Below are 16,709 nucleotides of genomic sequence, written 5' to 3'. Positions count from 1 at the left end.
ATCTATCAAGTGGTCCAAAAAAAATCATATGTCTTCCTGCTCGTTTTTCCATAAAATTGAATTGAAAAGATCGAGCGCAAAATCTTTGTTGATAAACACTACAATAATTTATGGACCTATGAACGGTACGGATAGGAAAATACGGACTGTCAATCACTGAAATGGCCTATAAAACATGTTAAAATCAATCTAAATGTTCATATAAACCCACTAAGAAGGCTATTTTATTCTTCAATTATCTAAAAATCAATTTTATTGTACAAAAACTTTCATATTTAAAAATTTCACAGGGGCCATAATGCGAAACTAAACTTCTAACTGTGTATTGCTACCTTAAGGATTAACATTTTTTTCCCCAATTCCACTATAAATGGATTTCTGTTTTCTACTAGTTAAAACGAGCATTTTCGCCTGCTTGTTTTGAAAATCGGTTCAGAAATAAATATTTTATGAAGGTTAGCAGTTGACACTGAAATGCAACAAAAAAGTGATTTTATGAAACATGCCATGTCAAAGTGCATTTTCTCCTTTTTTAGTCAATTTTCTAAAACCATACCTTCTAAGCCTGTCTTTCCTTGTTTAAAAACCTAAATTAACCTTAACAGTAGACAACTTTTACAAATTAAAGCTATTTTAAAGCTCTAGAATGTCAATTTTGTTGTGTATTACCATACCAAGGCCTTGGTTAAAATTTAGTCAATACTGAATTTATTTATAACAGCGGGGGGAAAATTGGGCTTATTTCATGCTAAATTGTGACTTTATACTTGCTAAAATAATAAATTTGATTTAGTCGCATGAAAAAATATAAAGCGTTCCCTTCTAAGGTTTCTACATAACGCGCAATTTTCTTTTCCAAGGGGTAGCCAATAAAGTATCAATTAATAACGGAACCAAGTCTTTGTGTCAAAATGTCTATATTGGTTGCTAAGGACAATAAACAACAAAACTAACATATATTGTCATACTAAAGGTTGTTTCTCCCTTAGAATTGTATCTATAACCTAAATATCAATAGTTTTGTGGTATGTTTGTCTGAAAAAAAGGCAATTATTTGCTTTGTCAAATGCCATAAGGTAGCAATACACAGTTAGGAAAAAAATTTAAAATTGACACTCATAATTTTTAAACACCCTCTTTCCCCTACTGTCTAACAAAGAAGGCTTTATATGTGTGTTATGCATGTATATACTTGTAGAAAGAGAATCTTCCATAGATTTGATTTCTAATGGTCATAAGGGTGAAATATAATCCCTTTTGGGTGTAACCATGGCAACAATCTGCATTTCTTAGATACAAAATATAGCAAAAAAGGGGGGTGAACATGTCACAAAAGTCTCCAAAACTTGGTCTAAAGGAAAATTTCAATGAATTACAGTGATACCTTTCCTGAATCCATAGGTTTATATCTATCAAGTGGTCCAAAAAAAATCATATGTCTTCCTGCTCGTTTTTCCATAAAATTGAATTGAAAAGATCGAGCGCAAAATCTTTGTTGATAAACACTACAATAATTTATGGACCTATGAACGGTACGGATAGGAAAATACGGACTGTCAATCACTGAAATGGCCTATAAAACATGTTAAAATCAATCTAAATGTTCATATAAACCCACTAAGAAGGCTATTTTATTCTTCAATTATCTAAAAATCAATTTTATTGTACAAAAACTTTCATATTTAAAAATTTCACAGGGGCCATAATGCGAAACTAAACTTCTAACTGTGTATTGCTACCTTAAGGATTAACATTTTTTTCCCCAATTCCACTATAAATGGATTTCTGTTTTCTACTAGTTAAAACGAGCATTTTCGCCTGCTTGTTTTGAAAATCGGTTCAGAAATAAATATTTTATGAAGGTTAGCAGTTGACACTGAAATGCAACAAAAAAGTGATTTTATGAAACATGCCATGTCAAAGTGCATTTTCTCCTTTTTTAGTCAATTTTCTAAAACCATACCTTCTAAGCCTGTCTTTCCTTGTTTAAAAACCTAAATTAACCTTAACAGTAGACAACTTTTACAAATTAAAGCTATTTTAAAGCTCTAGAATGTCAATTTTGTTGTGTATTACCATACCAAGGCCTTGGTTAAAATTTAGTCAATACTGAATTTATTTATAACAGCGGGGGGAAAATTGGGCTTATTTCATGCTAAATTGTGACTTTATACTTGCTAAAATAATAAATTTGATTTAGTCGCATGAAAAAATATAAAGCGTTCCCTTCTAAGGTTTCTACATAACGCGCAATTTTCTTTTCCAAGGGGTAGCCAATAAAGTATCAATTAATAACGGAACCAAGTCTTTGTGTCAAAATGTCTATATTGGTTGCTAAGGACAATAAACAACAAAACTAACATATATTGTCATACTAAAGGTTGTTTCTCCCTTAGAATTGTATCTATAACCTAAATATCAATAGTTTTGTGGTATGTTTGTCTGAAAAAAAGGCAATTATTTGCTTTGTCAAATGCCATAAGGTAGCAATACACAGTTAGGAAAAAAATTTAAAATTGACACTCATAATTTTTAAACACCCTCTTTCCCCTACTGTCTAACAAAGAAGGCTTTATATGTGTGTTATGCATGTATATACTTGTAGAAAGAGAATCTTCCATAGATTTGATTTCTAATGGTCATAAGGGTGAAATATAATCCCTTTTGGGTGTAACCATGGCAACAATCTGCATTTCTTAGATACAAAATATAGCAAAAAAGGGGGGTGAACATGTCACAAAAGTCTCCAAAACTTGGTCTAAAGGAAAATTTCAATGAATTACAGTGATACCTTTCCTGAATCCATAGGTTTATATCTATCAAGTGGTCCAAAAAAAATCATATGTCTTCCTGCTCGTTTTTCCATAAAATTGAATTGAAAAGATCGAGCGCAAAATCTTTGTTGATAAACACTACAATAATTTATGGACCTATGAACGGTACGGATAGGAAAATACGGACTGTCAATCACTGAAATGGCCTATAAAACATGTTAAAATCAATCTAAATGTTCATATAAACCCACTAAGAAGGCTATTTTATTCTTCAATTATCTAAAAATCAATTTTATTGTACAAAAACTTTCATATTTAAAAATTTCACAGGGGCCATAATGCGAAACTAAACTTCTAACTGTGTATTGCTACCTTAAGGATTAACATTTTTTTCCCCAATTCCACTATAAATGGATTTCTGTTTTCTACTAGTTAAAACGAGCATTTTCGCCTGCTTGTTTTGAAAATCGGTTCAGAAATAAATATTTTATGAAGGTTAGCAGTTGACACTGAAATGCAACAAAAAAGTGATTTTATGAAACATGCCATGTCAAAGTGCATTTTCTCCTTTTTTAGTCAATTTTCTAAAACCATACCTTCTAAGCCTGTCTTTCCTTGTTTAAAAACCTAAATTAACCTTAACAGTAGACAACTTTTACAAATTAAAGCTATTTTAAAGCTCTAGAATGTCAATTTTGTTGTGTATTACCATACCAAGGCCTTGGTTAAAATTTAGTCAATACTGAATTTATTTATAACAGCGGGGGGAAAATTGGGCTTATTTCATGCTAAATTGTGACTTTATACTTGCTAAAATAATAAATTTGATTTAGTCGCATGAAAAAATATAAAGCGTTCCCTTCTAAGGTTTCTACATAACGCGCAATTTTCTTTTCCAAGGGGTAGCCAATAAAGTATCAATTAATAACGGAACCAAGTCTTTGTGTCAAAATGTCTATATTGGTTGCTAAGGACAATAAACAACAAAACTAACATATATTGTCATACTAAAGGTTGTTTCTCCCTTAGAATTGTATCTATAACCTAAATATCAATAGTTTTGTGGTATGTTTGTCTGAAAAAAAGGCAATTATTTGCTTTGTCAAATGCCATAAGGTAGCAATACACAGTTAGGAAAAAAATTTAAAATTGACACTCATAATTTTTAAACACCCTCTTTCCCCTACTGTCTAACAAAGAAGGCTTTATATGTGTGTTATGCATGTATATACTTGTAGAAAGAGAATCTTCCATAGATTTGATTTCTAATGGTCATAAGGGTGAAATATAATCCCTTTTGGGTGTAACCATGGCAACAATCTGCATTTCTTAGATACAAAATATAGCAAAAAAGGGGGGTGAACATGTCACAAAAGTCTCCAAAACTTGGTCTAAAGGAAAATTTCAATGAATTACAGTGATACCTTTCCTGAATCCATAGGTTTATATCTATCAAGTGGTCCAAAAAAAATCATATGTCTTCCTGCTCGTTTTTCCATAAAATTGAATTGAAAAGATCGAGCGCAAAATCTTTGTTGATAAACACTACAATAATTTATGGACCTATGAACGGTACGGATAGGAAAATACGGACTGTCAATCACTGAAATGGCCTATAAAACATGTTAAAATCAATCTAAATGTTCATATAAACCCACTAAGAAGGCTATTTTATTCTTCAATTATCTAAAAATCAATTTTATTGTACAAAAACTTTCATATTTAAAAATTTCACAGGGGCCATAATGCGAAACTAAACTTCTAACTGTGTATTGCTACCTTAAGGATTAACATTTTTTTCCCCAATTCCACTATAAATGGATTTCTGTTTTCTACTAGTTAAAACGAGCATTTTCGCCTGCTTGTTTTGAAAATCGGTTCAGAAATAAATATTTTATGAAGGTTAGCAGTTGACACTGAAATGCAACAAAAAAGTGATTTTATGAAACATGCCATGTCAAAGTGCATTTTCTCCTTTTTTAGTCAATTTTCTAAAACCATACCTTCTAAGCCTGTCTTTCCTTGTTTAAAAACCTAAATTAACCTTAACAGTAGACAACTTTTACAAATTAAAGCTATTTTAAAGCTCTAGAATGTCAATTTTGTTGTGTATTACCATACCAAGGCCTTGGTTAAAATTTAGTCAATACTGAATTTATTTATAACAGCGGGGGGAAAATTGGGCTTATTTCATGCTAAATTGTGACTTTATACTTGCTAAAATAATAAATTTGATTTAGTCGCATGAAAAAATATAAAGCGTTCCCTTCTAAGGTTTCTACATAACGCGCAATTTTCTTTTCCAAGGGGTAGCCAATAAAGTATCAATTAATAACGGAACCAAGTCTTTGTGTCAAAATGTCTATATTGGTTGCTAAGGACAATAAACAACAAAACTAACATATATTGTCATACTAAAGGTTGTTTCTCCCTTAGAATTGTATCTATAACCTAAATATCAATAGTTTTGTGGTATGTTTGTCTGAAAAAAAGGCAATTATTTGCTTTGTCAAATGCCATAAGGTAGCAATACACAGTTAGGAAAAAAATTTAAAATTGACACTCATAATTTTTAAACACCCTCTTTCCCCTACTGTCTAACAAAGAAGGCTTTATATGTGTGTTATGCATGTATATACTTGTAGAAAGAGAATCTTCCATAGATTTGATTTCTAATGGTCATAAGGGTGAAATATAATCCCTTTTGGGTGTAACCATGGCAACAATCTGCATTTCTTAGATACAAAATATAGCAAAAAAGGGGGGTGAACATGTCACAAAAGTCTCCAAAACTTGGTCTAAAGGAAAATTTCAATGAATTACAGTGATACCTTTCCTGAATCCATAGGTTTATATCTATCAAGTGGTCCAAAAAAAATCATATGTCTTCCTGCTCGTTTTTCCATAAAATTGAATTGAAAAGATCGAGCGCAAAATCTTTGTTGATAAACACTACAATAATTTATGGACCTATGAACGGTACGGATAGGAAAATACGGACTGTCAATCACTGAAATGGCCTATAAAACATGTTAAAATCAATCTAAATGTTCATATAAACCCACTAAGAAGGCTATTTTATTCTTCAATTATCTAAAAATCAATTTTATTGTACAAAAACTTTCATATTTAAAAATTTCACAGGGGCCATAATGCGAAACTAAACTTCTAACTGTGTATTGCTACCTTATGCCCGCGTCACACTGTCCCGATTTTTACGCCGATGGCAACACGATTGTGGAAATTTTCAAAATCGGGTCTGATCGTATCCATATCGGGCTATTCGTAGTGCCATTTTTGACCCTCGTAGAACCATCGGCCACTTTTTCTAGCCTTCGGGGACAACTTCGGGAAGGGTTCTAAATTTTTTAACATGTTAAAAAATCCCCGAAGATGCGTCCGATGTTGAGGTTTCGTATTGAATTCGTATCAGCATCCTCACCATCGTAATGTCACCGGGAATGCATCTTTGAACATCGTATTGCATTCGTGTTTCCATCGGGCAGTTTTGACATTACGATGTCTACACGAATGAATCACGAAGCTACCCGAAGGTCTTATGATGGCAACACGACTAATTGAATACCTCGTAATCCCGTCGTGTTGCCATCGAATAAAAGTACGAAGGCGAAAAGATGGAACTACGACGGCAATAAATCCAGCTAAATTTAAGTTAATTTTCGCGCTAAAATACATTTAAAGTGCTATGCGCAATATGCACTGGTCAGTCTAATACGACAGTTAAGAAAGACGATCACAAAACATGGAGCTCCTATCATATGATTCTAGGGAGTTACCATTTGATTTTTATGGGGGGGCTAGGAAGAAAATTTTTTTTTACCTAAAATGTCGTCATGACTTTTTTTTTTGCAAGTGGGTCATCCTGCCTTTTTTTTTTTACTCAAAACTCCTGTCCTGCCTATTTTTTTCGAATTTCATCCTAGCCCCCCCATAAAAATCAAATGGTAGCTCCCCTATGAGATCAAGAAAGGCGACTGCGTTGTTTCTATTAATTCAAATGGAACAAGAAGAGCAGCTATTAACCACTCAGGATTTACCTTTACAAGTCAAATATTATTTTTTGTCAATTTTTCATATATATATATATATCAAGTAACATAATGAAAATCATAAACGCGCCTCGTACACCAACACTGCAAGTACACTTATATAGGGAAACCAACTTTTTCTTCCTTATTTTGATTTTTTTATGTATCGTCTGAGTTGTTGTCACACGAATGTTTACTCCATAACCATTTTGTTTTCTATATGTAATATTTTGGCACATTTTTTGCTTTCTCCACATCCTTCCTTTTGTCTATATTATTATGATATTCTCCTGGAAAGAGCTCTTTTTGAAAAAAGGGATCAACGAACCCATTCCCTTACCTTTAAGATAGATCAGTAAACATGGGCATAATTATGGGTGCTTATTCAGACTAGTCTACACATTTTACAGTTAAAACAAGGCAATGCCGAGCGTGGCATATCCTCGTATGTAACATATTGGGGACAAATATTGACACTATATTTGTATACTATGACACATGCAGAAAATGGTAAATCGAATATGCATATTTGATACATAAACTATTTTTTTAGAAATCAACCAAAACATTACGTAACTAGAAATACCTTAAATATTGTCTTTAGAACCAATAGGTAAAAAATAGAGCAACCAATTTCCTGTGTATTATGCTATTTCAAGGAGAGAACACAAGGGCGTGACCTTGACCTTTGACCTTGAACGTAAAAAATGTCAGATCATTTAATACAAGGAGGAACAATATACCAAATGTGGTTAAAATCTTTTGAAGCATATTGGTTTTAGAGTGTCCAAAAGGGTGATATTGCCTTGTATGACAACTGCCACTGTGACCTTGACCTTTGAACTGTAAAGTCAATAGCGCTTCAGATATTCTTAGCGAGTAACACCATACCAAGTTTTGAGCTTTTTGGTTCTAGAGTGTCCATAACAATTTTATCTACACGCAACATACATGTAGTAGGCGAGGGGATAATAAACTAAGTTTTATAAGAATAAGACAAAAAGATCGATTTCCCGCCATGCATGGCAGACTTGTACAGAAACGATATGTTGTCGAAATTCTGTTCGTATCATAGAAAAGTTAAAACGGGTAGAACGCATTTTAGACATCGTATGGCCATCGCGCCATCATCGTAATTCATCGTGTAGCCTACGTAATACATCGTGTAGCCTTCGTGATCCATCTTGTAGGCTTCGGCTGAGATATGAAGCTTAAATACCCGTCTTCGGTTAAACTTCGTATGTCCATCTTTTGCTATCGTAGATAATTTCGACACCATCGTATAGACTTCGTTATTCATCGTACTTGCTTCGGTCACTTTTTGGTATTTAAACGAGATCGGGACCAACTTCGTACGAACTTATAATTTTCGCATTCGGGTGTCCATCGTATATAAAAATCGGGACAGTGTGACACGAGCATTACAAAGCATACATTGGTATGATGTAAATGTATAAAAGAATCACAAGGAAATCACATATTACTACCGAGAAATGTGTATGAAACAGGAAATTGGATTTGAAAAAATTGCTAAGATGACCGTAAATCGTAAGTAAAATATTTTCAAGATGACCGTAACATAAAACAAGGATGACCGTGATTGGTAAAAAGATGACCGTAATTTGTAAAGGATGACCGTAATTTATAAAGGATGACCATCGATTCTAACAGATATCCGTATTTGTATTACCTTTTTTGTATTAAATAATTAATTGTGTTGGTATAAAACGTATTTATAAGACTGCATTACCCTAGGTAGAAGAAAATAAGAATTGCTTCAAATACATAGTTCACCAACTGTATTAAATCGTATCCGAATGAAAGAGGATTCTTGCAAGCTTTGAACATGAGCTATCTTGTAGACAATGTGCTTACTATGTAAACATTTTAACCTGCCTGTAACTTATAACCCAAGGAAACAGGTGCATATATGTTGCACCTGCTTTGCACGATAGTGTTGCATATATATTATTGGAGGACACCTGTAAAAAAAATCTAAATTATACAAGTGAAAACCAAATTATAAATTTAGAAGAACTAACTATAGCATTCAAAAGATGTTCCTCTAATTTTAAAGTCAGTGGCGATTATGTCCAAGAAGGGTGTCCAACGGAATTAAAAATGAACTTTATTAGGTCGTTAGTTTTCTCGTTTGAATTTCTTTTACATTGTTATTTAGAGGGCCTTTTATACTGACTATGCGGTATGTACTTTGCTCATTGTTGAAGACCGTCTGGTGACCTAATATTGTTGTTGATTTTTGTGTCATTTTGGTCTCCAGTGGAGAATTGTCTAATTGGCAATTATACCACATCTTTTTTTATATTTATGAACTATTACCAAATATTGAAGCAAAACTAAAAGAGATAGGGCGATACGAAGACCTCATTTCCGTATTGAAATCCTTATCTAATGGAATATTTACTGAACATATTATTGCTTTTCATTTGTTACGGAATGTTTAATCTCAGTCAAACCAACTGAATGCCGAATAGATTTTGCAGTTTCATCGGATCCGGTGTTGTCAATGGACCGTTTGTATATTTCAAGGCAGATGTTAAGATTTTAATCTGATTCCGCTGGATAATCTTATGCTTAATTAATGGGTTTTTTTCTTCAAATTTTCGTCGCATCGCTTTCAATTTGTATTATATTCTCCCCTACACAGTTTGGAGTTATACAAGGAGAGAACATAAGTCCTAACCTGTTTAAGATTTTCATCAATGACCTTCCCAACTATTTGGAAAAATCTCTAGACCATGTAAATTAATAGGTATATTATCTCTAAATCCTTAAAAACTAGTACTAAATGCATGTTTTTGAGCATGCTATTAAGCTTATTCCTCTATATGGAAGTGAAATTTGGAGCTCATTCAATCCCTTGATAGCAAAATTAGATATGAAAACCAGCTAATTTGCATGGATAAAATGTATTCAAATTTAACTTGTGAAAAGCTACACAGTATTTAAATTCATTCTGGCCGGCACAAATAAAAACACAAATTGTGCAGCCTTATTTTAACTTGGTCGGTTTCCACTGTACTTTTAATTAATGAGGTCTGTTTTGAATTATTGGGTTAGATTGAAAAATAAGAATAATTTCCTTTATTACAAGATGCATACCCGCATTCAAATCTCTATATTCTCAGTAAAAATCGTTATGGTATAGTTTTCGCCAACACATTTTAAAAACTCTTCCTGGTTTTGCAAATCTAAATGATGGGAAAAATATTTCAAATAATACCATCAGGAAAATATTGAAAGAGACGTGCATACAAATTTTGAAAGGATCAACTGACCAAGACATCAGAAGGAGAGCTCCGCACGTATGTGACAGTTAAGGATAATTATGGTTTCGAAAAGTATCTATATAAATATCATAACAAAATTTTAGCGTAGGAGATCATTAACAAAATTGAGGGTGTCATCTCACCATTTGCAGATTAAAATAGAACGATACCAGGGTACTCCTCCAAACCTTAGACCGTATGTCAGCAATGTAACTCTGGTAATATTGAAAATGAAGTTCATTTTCTCTTTTATTGCACAAAATATAACGAAGACAGACACTATTTATATCACATCTGAATCATGTTCCAATTTCATAAACTTAAATTCCCAAGAAAAATTGCTACGGCTGCTGTCTTGTGAGAACTCAACTGTATGAAAAGAGTTGTGTATATTCCTGGTTAAACACTGCAAAAAGCAGATTTATATTCCATGTTTCGCAAAATTAGTTATTGTTGTTATTTAAAAAAAAACATTTTTTAAGTGACAGGATTCAGTTTCTCTATTTATTTTTGTTCATCTACTTCCGACACGAGGAGGATTGCCGTTATTGCCTATCGCAATCAACAGTATATCCTACAGCACCGTCCCTTGAATTGGTGTCTCCAGTCCTATACAGATGAACAAATTTATTTTAATTTTCTATTATAATATCTGTCACGTTATATAATTTTCAATGTATGTTGCATATACTTTCATTATTGGTAATTGTATAAATGCCCGCTTTGGGAACCTGATTGATTTGTATTCAAAATTTCACGCTGTTATCAATAAATAATTTAATTTTGGATGTAATGCGTCTTCTGATTGGCTGACGTTATTTTGTTATGAGCCCATAGACATAATTTAGTCATGTGACCGTGACGCCATCAACGTTTTTTCATGGTTTTCTATTGGTTTAAAATGGAATTTAGAATTAAATTATAAGAAATGTCTTTAATATTTTTTCTGTCTATTCGAAAGAACATAAAAAATGTGATGCACACTGTTGAATAACCCGCTACGCGCGTTATTCAGTGTGCACCAAATTTTTTTATGTTATTTCTTCATAGACAGAAAAAAATATTACAGTCATTCCTTAATTATTTAACTATTTACGAGAAATATGCAATTTACTATCATTGTCATAAACTCTAAATACGGCAAATAGTTGAAAAGAAACTGATAAATTAAACATATTTATAACCGCTAAACGAACCCCTATTGAGACAAAGTCGACAAAAAATTATGAATACAAATATGAATATTTCTTAGAATTGACGGTCATCCTTTAAAAGTTACGGTCATCCTTAACAATTTACGGTCATCTTTTAACCAATTACGGTCAGCCTTGTTATGAATCGCTAATCCTGTTACGGTCATTTCGATTACGATTTACGGTCATCCTAGCGATTTTTTCAAATCCAAATTCCCGTTTTATACACGTTCCTCGGTAGAGATTTGTGACTTCCGTGTGAATCTTTTATGAATTTACATCGTTTCAAAGTATGCTTTGTAAAGAAAATGACGTAGAAACACCTTAACAGACAATAAAAATATTGACCTAATTTTTCATCCGACATCTTGGGATGACCGTGAATGCAGTTACGGTCATCAGCTTTACCCCAGTGAATAAGGTGAAAATGAATTAGTTAGCTAAATCTATTTTGGGAGTATATTTGTCATAAACCAAATCTTAACTGTACGGTTTCATTACTGTGTTTCGTGACATCAAATAGTAAAAATGGGTATTTTTTCTGCAATGTTTGTTGTTCTCTAGGTTAAAGGTAACACAGAAAAAATGGAACAATGATGAAATCGAGGAAGCATGTATATGATATTCAATATCTTAGTCAATCAAAAACATACATCCGTTTGATAACGAGCTTTGACTTTTTGATGCTAATACAAATGTTGCTCTTTTGAACCACACATTTTAATAAATTAGTTAAAATGCCTTACAACTGTGTTGCAATTAAAATATTTTGTTCTAGACAAATGTTATGATATAATGAGATTTTAAAGGTTTCCGTCTGAAAAACCTTCAAATGCACATACTAAAATATGGTATTTAATAATAATATTTAATTATGAAATGTGTATCCTGTTTTAGCTGGCGGAGATCCACACTTTATGGTTCGCATGAAGGATCTAGAGTTACCCGTTTGTTTTAATATTAAAGCAAAGAATGGTGAAATCCTCCAGTTGGTGAAAGACCCAGTGTCAGGTACTGTATCTAAAAAGTATCCTTGTTTATGTTGGTCATTTCCTAAGAATTCGTTTTCCCCTGAAAGTCAGCTGTTAACTTTTTATGTGAAGACTATATTTATTTCATAGATAATGTAGATCCATATCAACGTTAGATTTAACATTGATAGCCTGGCATCCTGACCCAATCTTTAACTTTGTCGACAGGTCTACTGTCGATCAGTGAGGCAGGTTCCGGACTATAACATTGAGAGATAGTTGAAATGCAACTAATACGATGTAAGAACAGGAGAAAAAGAAAAATTGTTGCTCGAAAATAGAAGTATAACAAACATTTATTAAAGTTTTTAAAATTAAATCAAACCGTTTTTACAGACGCATCCGGTTTTTTAATGTTTCCAATTACACTTGTTTGATAATTAATTCAAGTATATGTCCTTAACATATATAAAATGTCTGTCACTTGACGTTTATATACCAACAAATTGATCAAAAACATCAACGAAGGAGACAATATGAGTAAAAAACCAGCTGAATTGAAGTGTCATATTGAATATTAGAATGCGATTATTTTCAATAAAAGTTTGTAACAAATAGATTTATGAAATTCTAATCTGAGAATATACATAGAGTGCATTATGCTTTACCATCAAGCCTTCCAATTGTCAAATATTTAACATTTCTTTAACCAATTTGAAAGTCGACAAGTTAGTAGATTTGAAAACATAAAACATATTTTTTTAACAAAATTACATAGAAATAAGTGATGTGATCAGATACTTGAAATATAAAAGAAACATTATTTAAATTTAAAATCAAAAATGTGAATAAATATATTTGTTGGTAAAACCTTGGTTCATATCTAAATATCATCTACAAGATCTTACAACTAGGTTATTTAAGCAGTCTGTGTGCAATTTGCACTAAATTCTCTACTCTAAATAATTTAAACAAAGTCTACAAAATTGAATTCTATCTTATACAGACTTATAAACATATAAATAAAATTGAGGCTGGAAATGGGACATGTGTTAAGACAATCCGAACAAAATTTTATAAAATAGCATAATGCCACCAAGTGGTCTTCCATACAGCGAGAAGTTCCCACACTTGGATACAGGCTTCAGCTGGCCCTAAACAAAGATGTGTACTATTTCAGGAAAGTTTCACTCAACTCCAAAACTAAAGGAACTAAATTTTAAAAAACACCACGAAAGACTACGTACGAAGAAGAATGTTATTTGAAAGATTTTAAGTACTCCAAGATTTCCAAAATCAAGGGCAAAAAAGGGAAACCTTATCTTACTTTCTTCTTGTATGAAAGTTCTAGTAAAAACTTTACCCATATTTTCAAATATTTTTTTGCAACTAGATGAAAACAGTTTTTATTTTGACATGACATACAGCTGATACTTTAAACAGTGCTTTTGATACTCGGCATTCTTGGTATCACTATTGCAATTAATTATAATCGCTCGGTACAATACTGATAATTGTTAACTATATTCTATCAAAATTCAAAACTTCTGTATTTAGAAACACTTTATATTTTAGAATAAATATAGTTTCATCTTTTTTTTTAAAGCTCTAACTATAACAACACATTTATGTTTTTTTTTTCTTTTTATTATTTCTTAAGGTGTCACTATCAATGCTGGAGTTGTGGAATCGACTGCTAGAAATGAACACGGAGACTTAAAAACTTTCTTCGGGGAACTTTTTTTACGCACACACTCTGTGGAAATTGTGGTAAAACCTAGTAGCATTTTATTAAATGGTGCGTCCCTATCTTGGGATGACAAAACCGTTTTTCGAATGGAAAATGTTGCAATCATCGTGAAGTATGTTGGTCGCCATGACAGAACTATGACGATTGACTTTGGAAATGACATCATCGTTACCATCAGACGACATATGAAACAGGATACAACCATGGCAATGAGTTACTTAAACATCTATATAGAGAAAGAGACAGGGATATCACAGTTTGCATCAGGGGTACTTGGTGAGGAACTTCATAAAGTCATATAACACAATTATATTATCATATAGTAATACAATTAAGAATGGAAATGGGGAATATTTCAAAGAGACAACAACCCGACCAAAGAGCAGACAACAGCCGAAGACCACCAATGGGTCTTCAACGAAGGGAAAAAATCCCGCACCCGGAGGTGGTCCTAAGCTAGCCACGAAATAAAATAAATTAACTAAAATCATACAATAGTTTTCAGAGGTACAAGGATTATAATTTAATACGCTAGACGCGGGTTTCGTCTACAAGACTTACAAAGACCAGAAGCTCCTGATTTGGGGCAGGTGTAAAAATGAGCCGGTGTTAAACGATGAGATCGCAACCATCCCCTATGCCTCTAGCCGATTTAGAATAAAAAAAACAACATAGAAATACGCTCAGTAAAACTCAGTTGGAGTCGGATGCCAGAATAGGTAACAAAAGAAACTATGCAAAATGACAATGATGCATAAATGAACAAAGGACAACTAGCAGTTACTGACATGTCAGCTTCAGGCATCAATTTAACTGATGTGATACTATTTGCTCTCTCTCACAAATACAGATGTTTCATATTTCGGCATTGCGTAAGGAAGACAGATATGTTATTAAAGTCAGGGAGGACCTCGACTTGGGATATGCACATGATTATGTGGCGCTTTTTAATTATCTCGCGTGTCATTTTTGTACTAGTATTACACACTGGTTTGTTTTAAGAATACCTCAGCTTTGGTTGTCACATAATTGTATTGTTAATTATGTTAATAATGTTGTTTTAGGAGAACTTGTACACAAATCTACAAAGCTGTTCCAGATTACATTGGATAAGCAAGGTAATGAACATGGTCATTTCTTGGAAGTTGGAGATGGCCATGCGTATCGTTTCTACACGAATTTGGACCAGAAACAAAACGTTATTACCGGAGAGGACACGACATGCTGGAATGTTCCCCAGCCTATGGAAGGCCTGTTAGATGAAAATATTTCAAAGTACATCGTACCGGATATGCATGCTTGAAAGACTAGTGTTTTAAATAACTCGTCATTATTATGTCAAACATAAATTTGATTTGAATTTAATATTATATAATATTTACACATAAACTCGAGGGTGGATAAATATCGTATTACACGAGATTTTTTGATGGAATCTGTTTCTCTATTGACTTTCAAACAATACGCAGGTTAGAATATTCCTTCGTTGTGAATGATCTGCAAAAAGATGTGTTCTTTCTATGTGACGTCATAAGGCCGCCTTTTTTCATGCCGCCACAATTGGAAATTCAGAGGAAAACAAGAAAATTAGACGTCATAATCGGATTTTAACCAATGAAGAACTGAGATCAAATTAACCACATTAATTTTTTTATACAATGGGTGCAAAAAAAGATAAATTGACGAAGAATTAGAGAAGGTTATTTATTCCTTGAGGGGAAGAACCGTATTAAATAATAACACAATGTTGACGGCTGTCGTTGTTCGTGTGGGTAACAACGTATACGATTTCAAGGAAAGAAATATCTGTATTACTGAAAAATTATTACACCAGGGTTTTTGATATCCCAAAATAGTCAAAACATTTACTAAATGTTATCATCGGTATAAGGACATCATTCGTAAATATAAATGAACATGCAGACATTTTATACGTACAGGTAATTCACATCAAATTTTTTATGGTTATATTCTTTACAAGGCTCAAAAATGTCTCATTCACCTCAAAATTTAAACAAACCTTTAAACAGACTTACTCGGAAGGAATGTAGTTACGATTTTGTTGTCAGGTCATTAAGGTTTGCATATTTTGGTATTAATATTCATACAGCATCGGAAATAAACACATTTATTCTAAAACCAGTTGTTGGCATGATACGGGTTATGTTCTTCTCATATATGTTATGATTGTATGATACTAAACCCCTCACGGGAAGGATTGTGCCTGATATTTATATGATGTAGACATAATCTTTCAATCAGTTTAATTGAAGTCTGGAGCTGGCATATCAGTTAACTGCTAGTAGTCTGATGTTATTTATGTATTATTGTCATTTTGTTTATTTTCTTTGGTTACATCTTCTGACATCAGACTCGGACTTCTCTTGAACTGAATTTTAATGTGCGTTTATGCGTTTACTTTTCTGCATTGGCTAGAGATATAGGCGGAGGGTTGAGATCTCATTAACATGTTTAACCCCGCCGCAATTTTGCGCCTGTCCCAAGTCAGGAGCCTCTTGCCTTTGTTAGTCTTGTATTATTTTTAATTTTAGTTTCTTGTGTACAATTTGGAGTTTAGTATGGCGTTCATTATCACTGAACTAGTATATATATTTGTTCAGAGGCAAGCTGAAGGACGTCTGCGGGTGCGGGAATCTATCGCTGCATTGAAGACCTATCGGT

The 16,709-nt window shown here is 32.8% G+C and overlaps 1 protein-coding gene across 1 annotated transcript in view; it reads left to right on the top strand.

The window, feature by feature from the left end:
- LOC134726816 (inter-alpha-trypsin inhibitor heavy chain H3-like) overlaps nt 1-15,383 on the top strand; it is a 43,036-nt gene extending 27,653 nt beyond the window's left edge. Inside the window, exons 10-12 of the mRNA XM_063591228.1 lie at nt 12,204-12,317; nt 13,938-14,303; nt 15,092-15,383. Of these exons, the coding sequence (XP_063447298.1) occupies nt 12,204-12,317; nt 13,938-14,303; nt 15,092-15,330 (719 nt within the window). The 3' untranslated portion in view covers nt 15,331-15,383. The remainder of the gene's footprint in view (nt 1-12,203; nt 12,318-13,937; nt 14,304-15,091) is intronic.
- Nucleotides 15,384-16,709: the final 1,326 nt, after the last annotated feature.

The sequence above is a fragment of the Mytilus trossulus genome, chromosome 1 (assembly GCF_036588685.1).
Source record: "Mytilus trossulus isolate FHL-02 chromosome 1, PNRI_Mtr1.1.1.hap1, whole genome shotgun sequence".
Lineage (NCBI taxonomy): Eukaryota > Metazoa > Mollusca > Bivalvia > Mytilida > Mytilidae > Mytilus > Mytilus trossulus.
The sequence above is the reverse complement of the archived record's forward strand: the minus strand, read 5'-3'. Positions and strand labels throughout refer to the sequence as shown.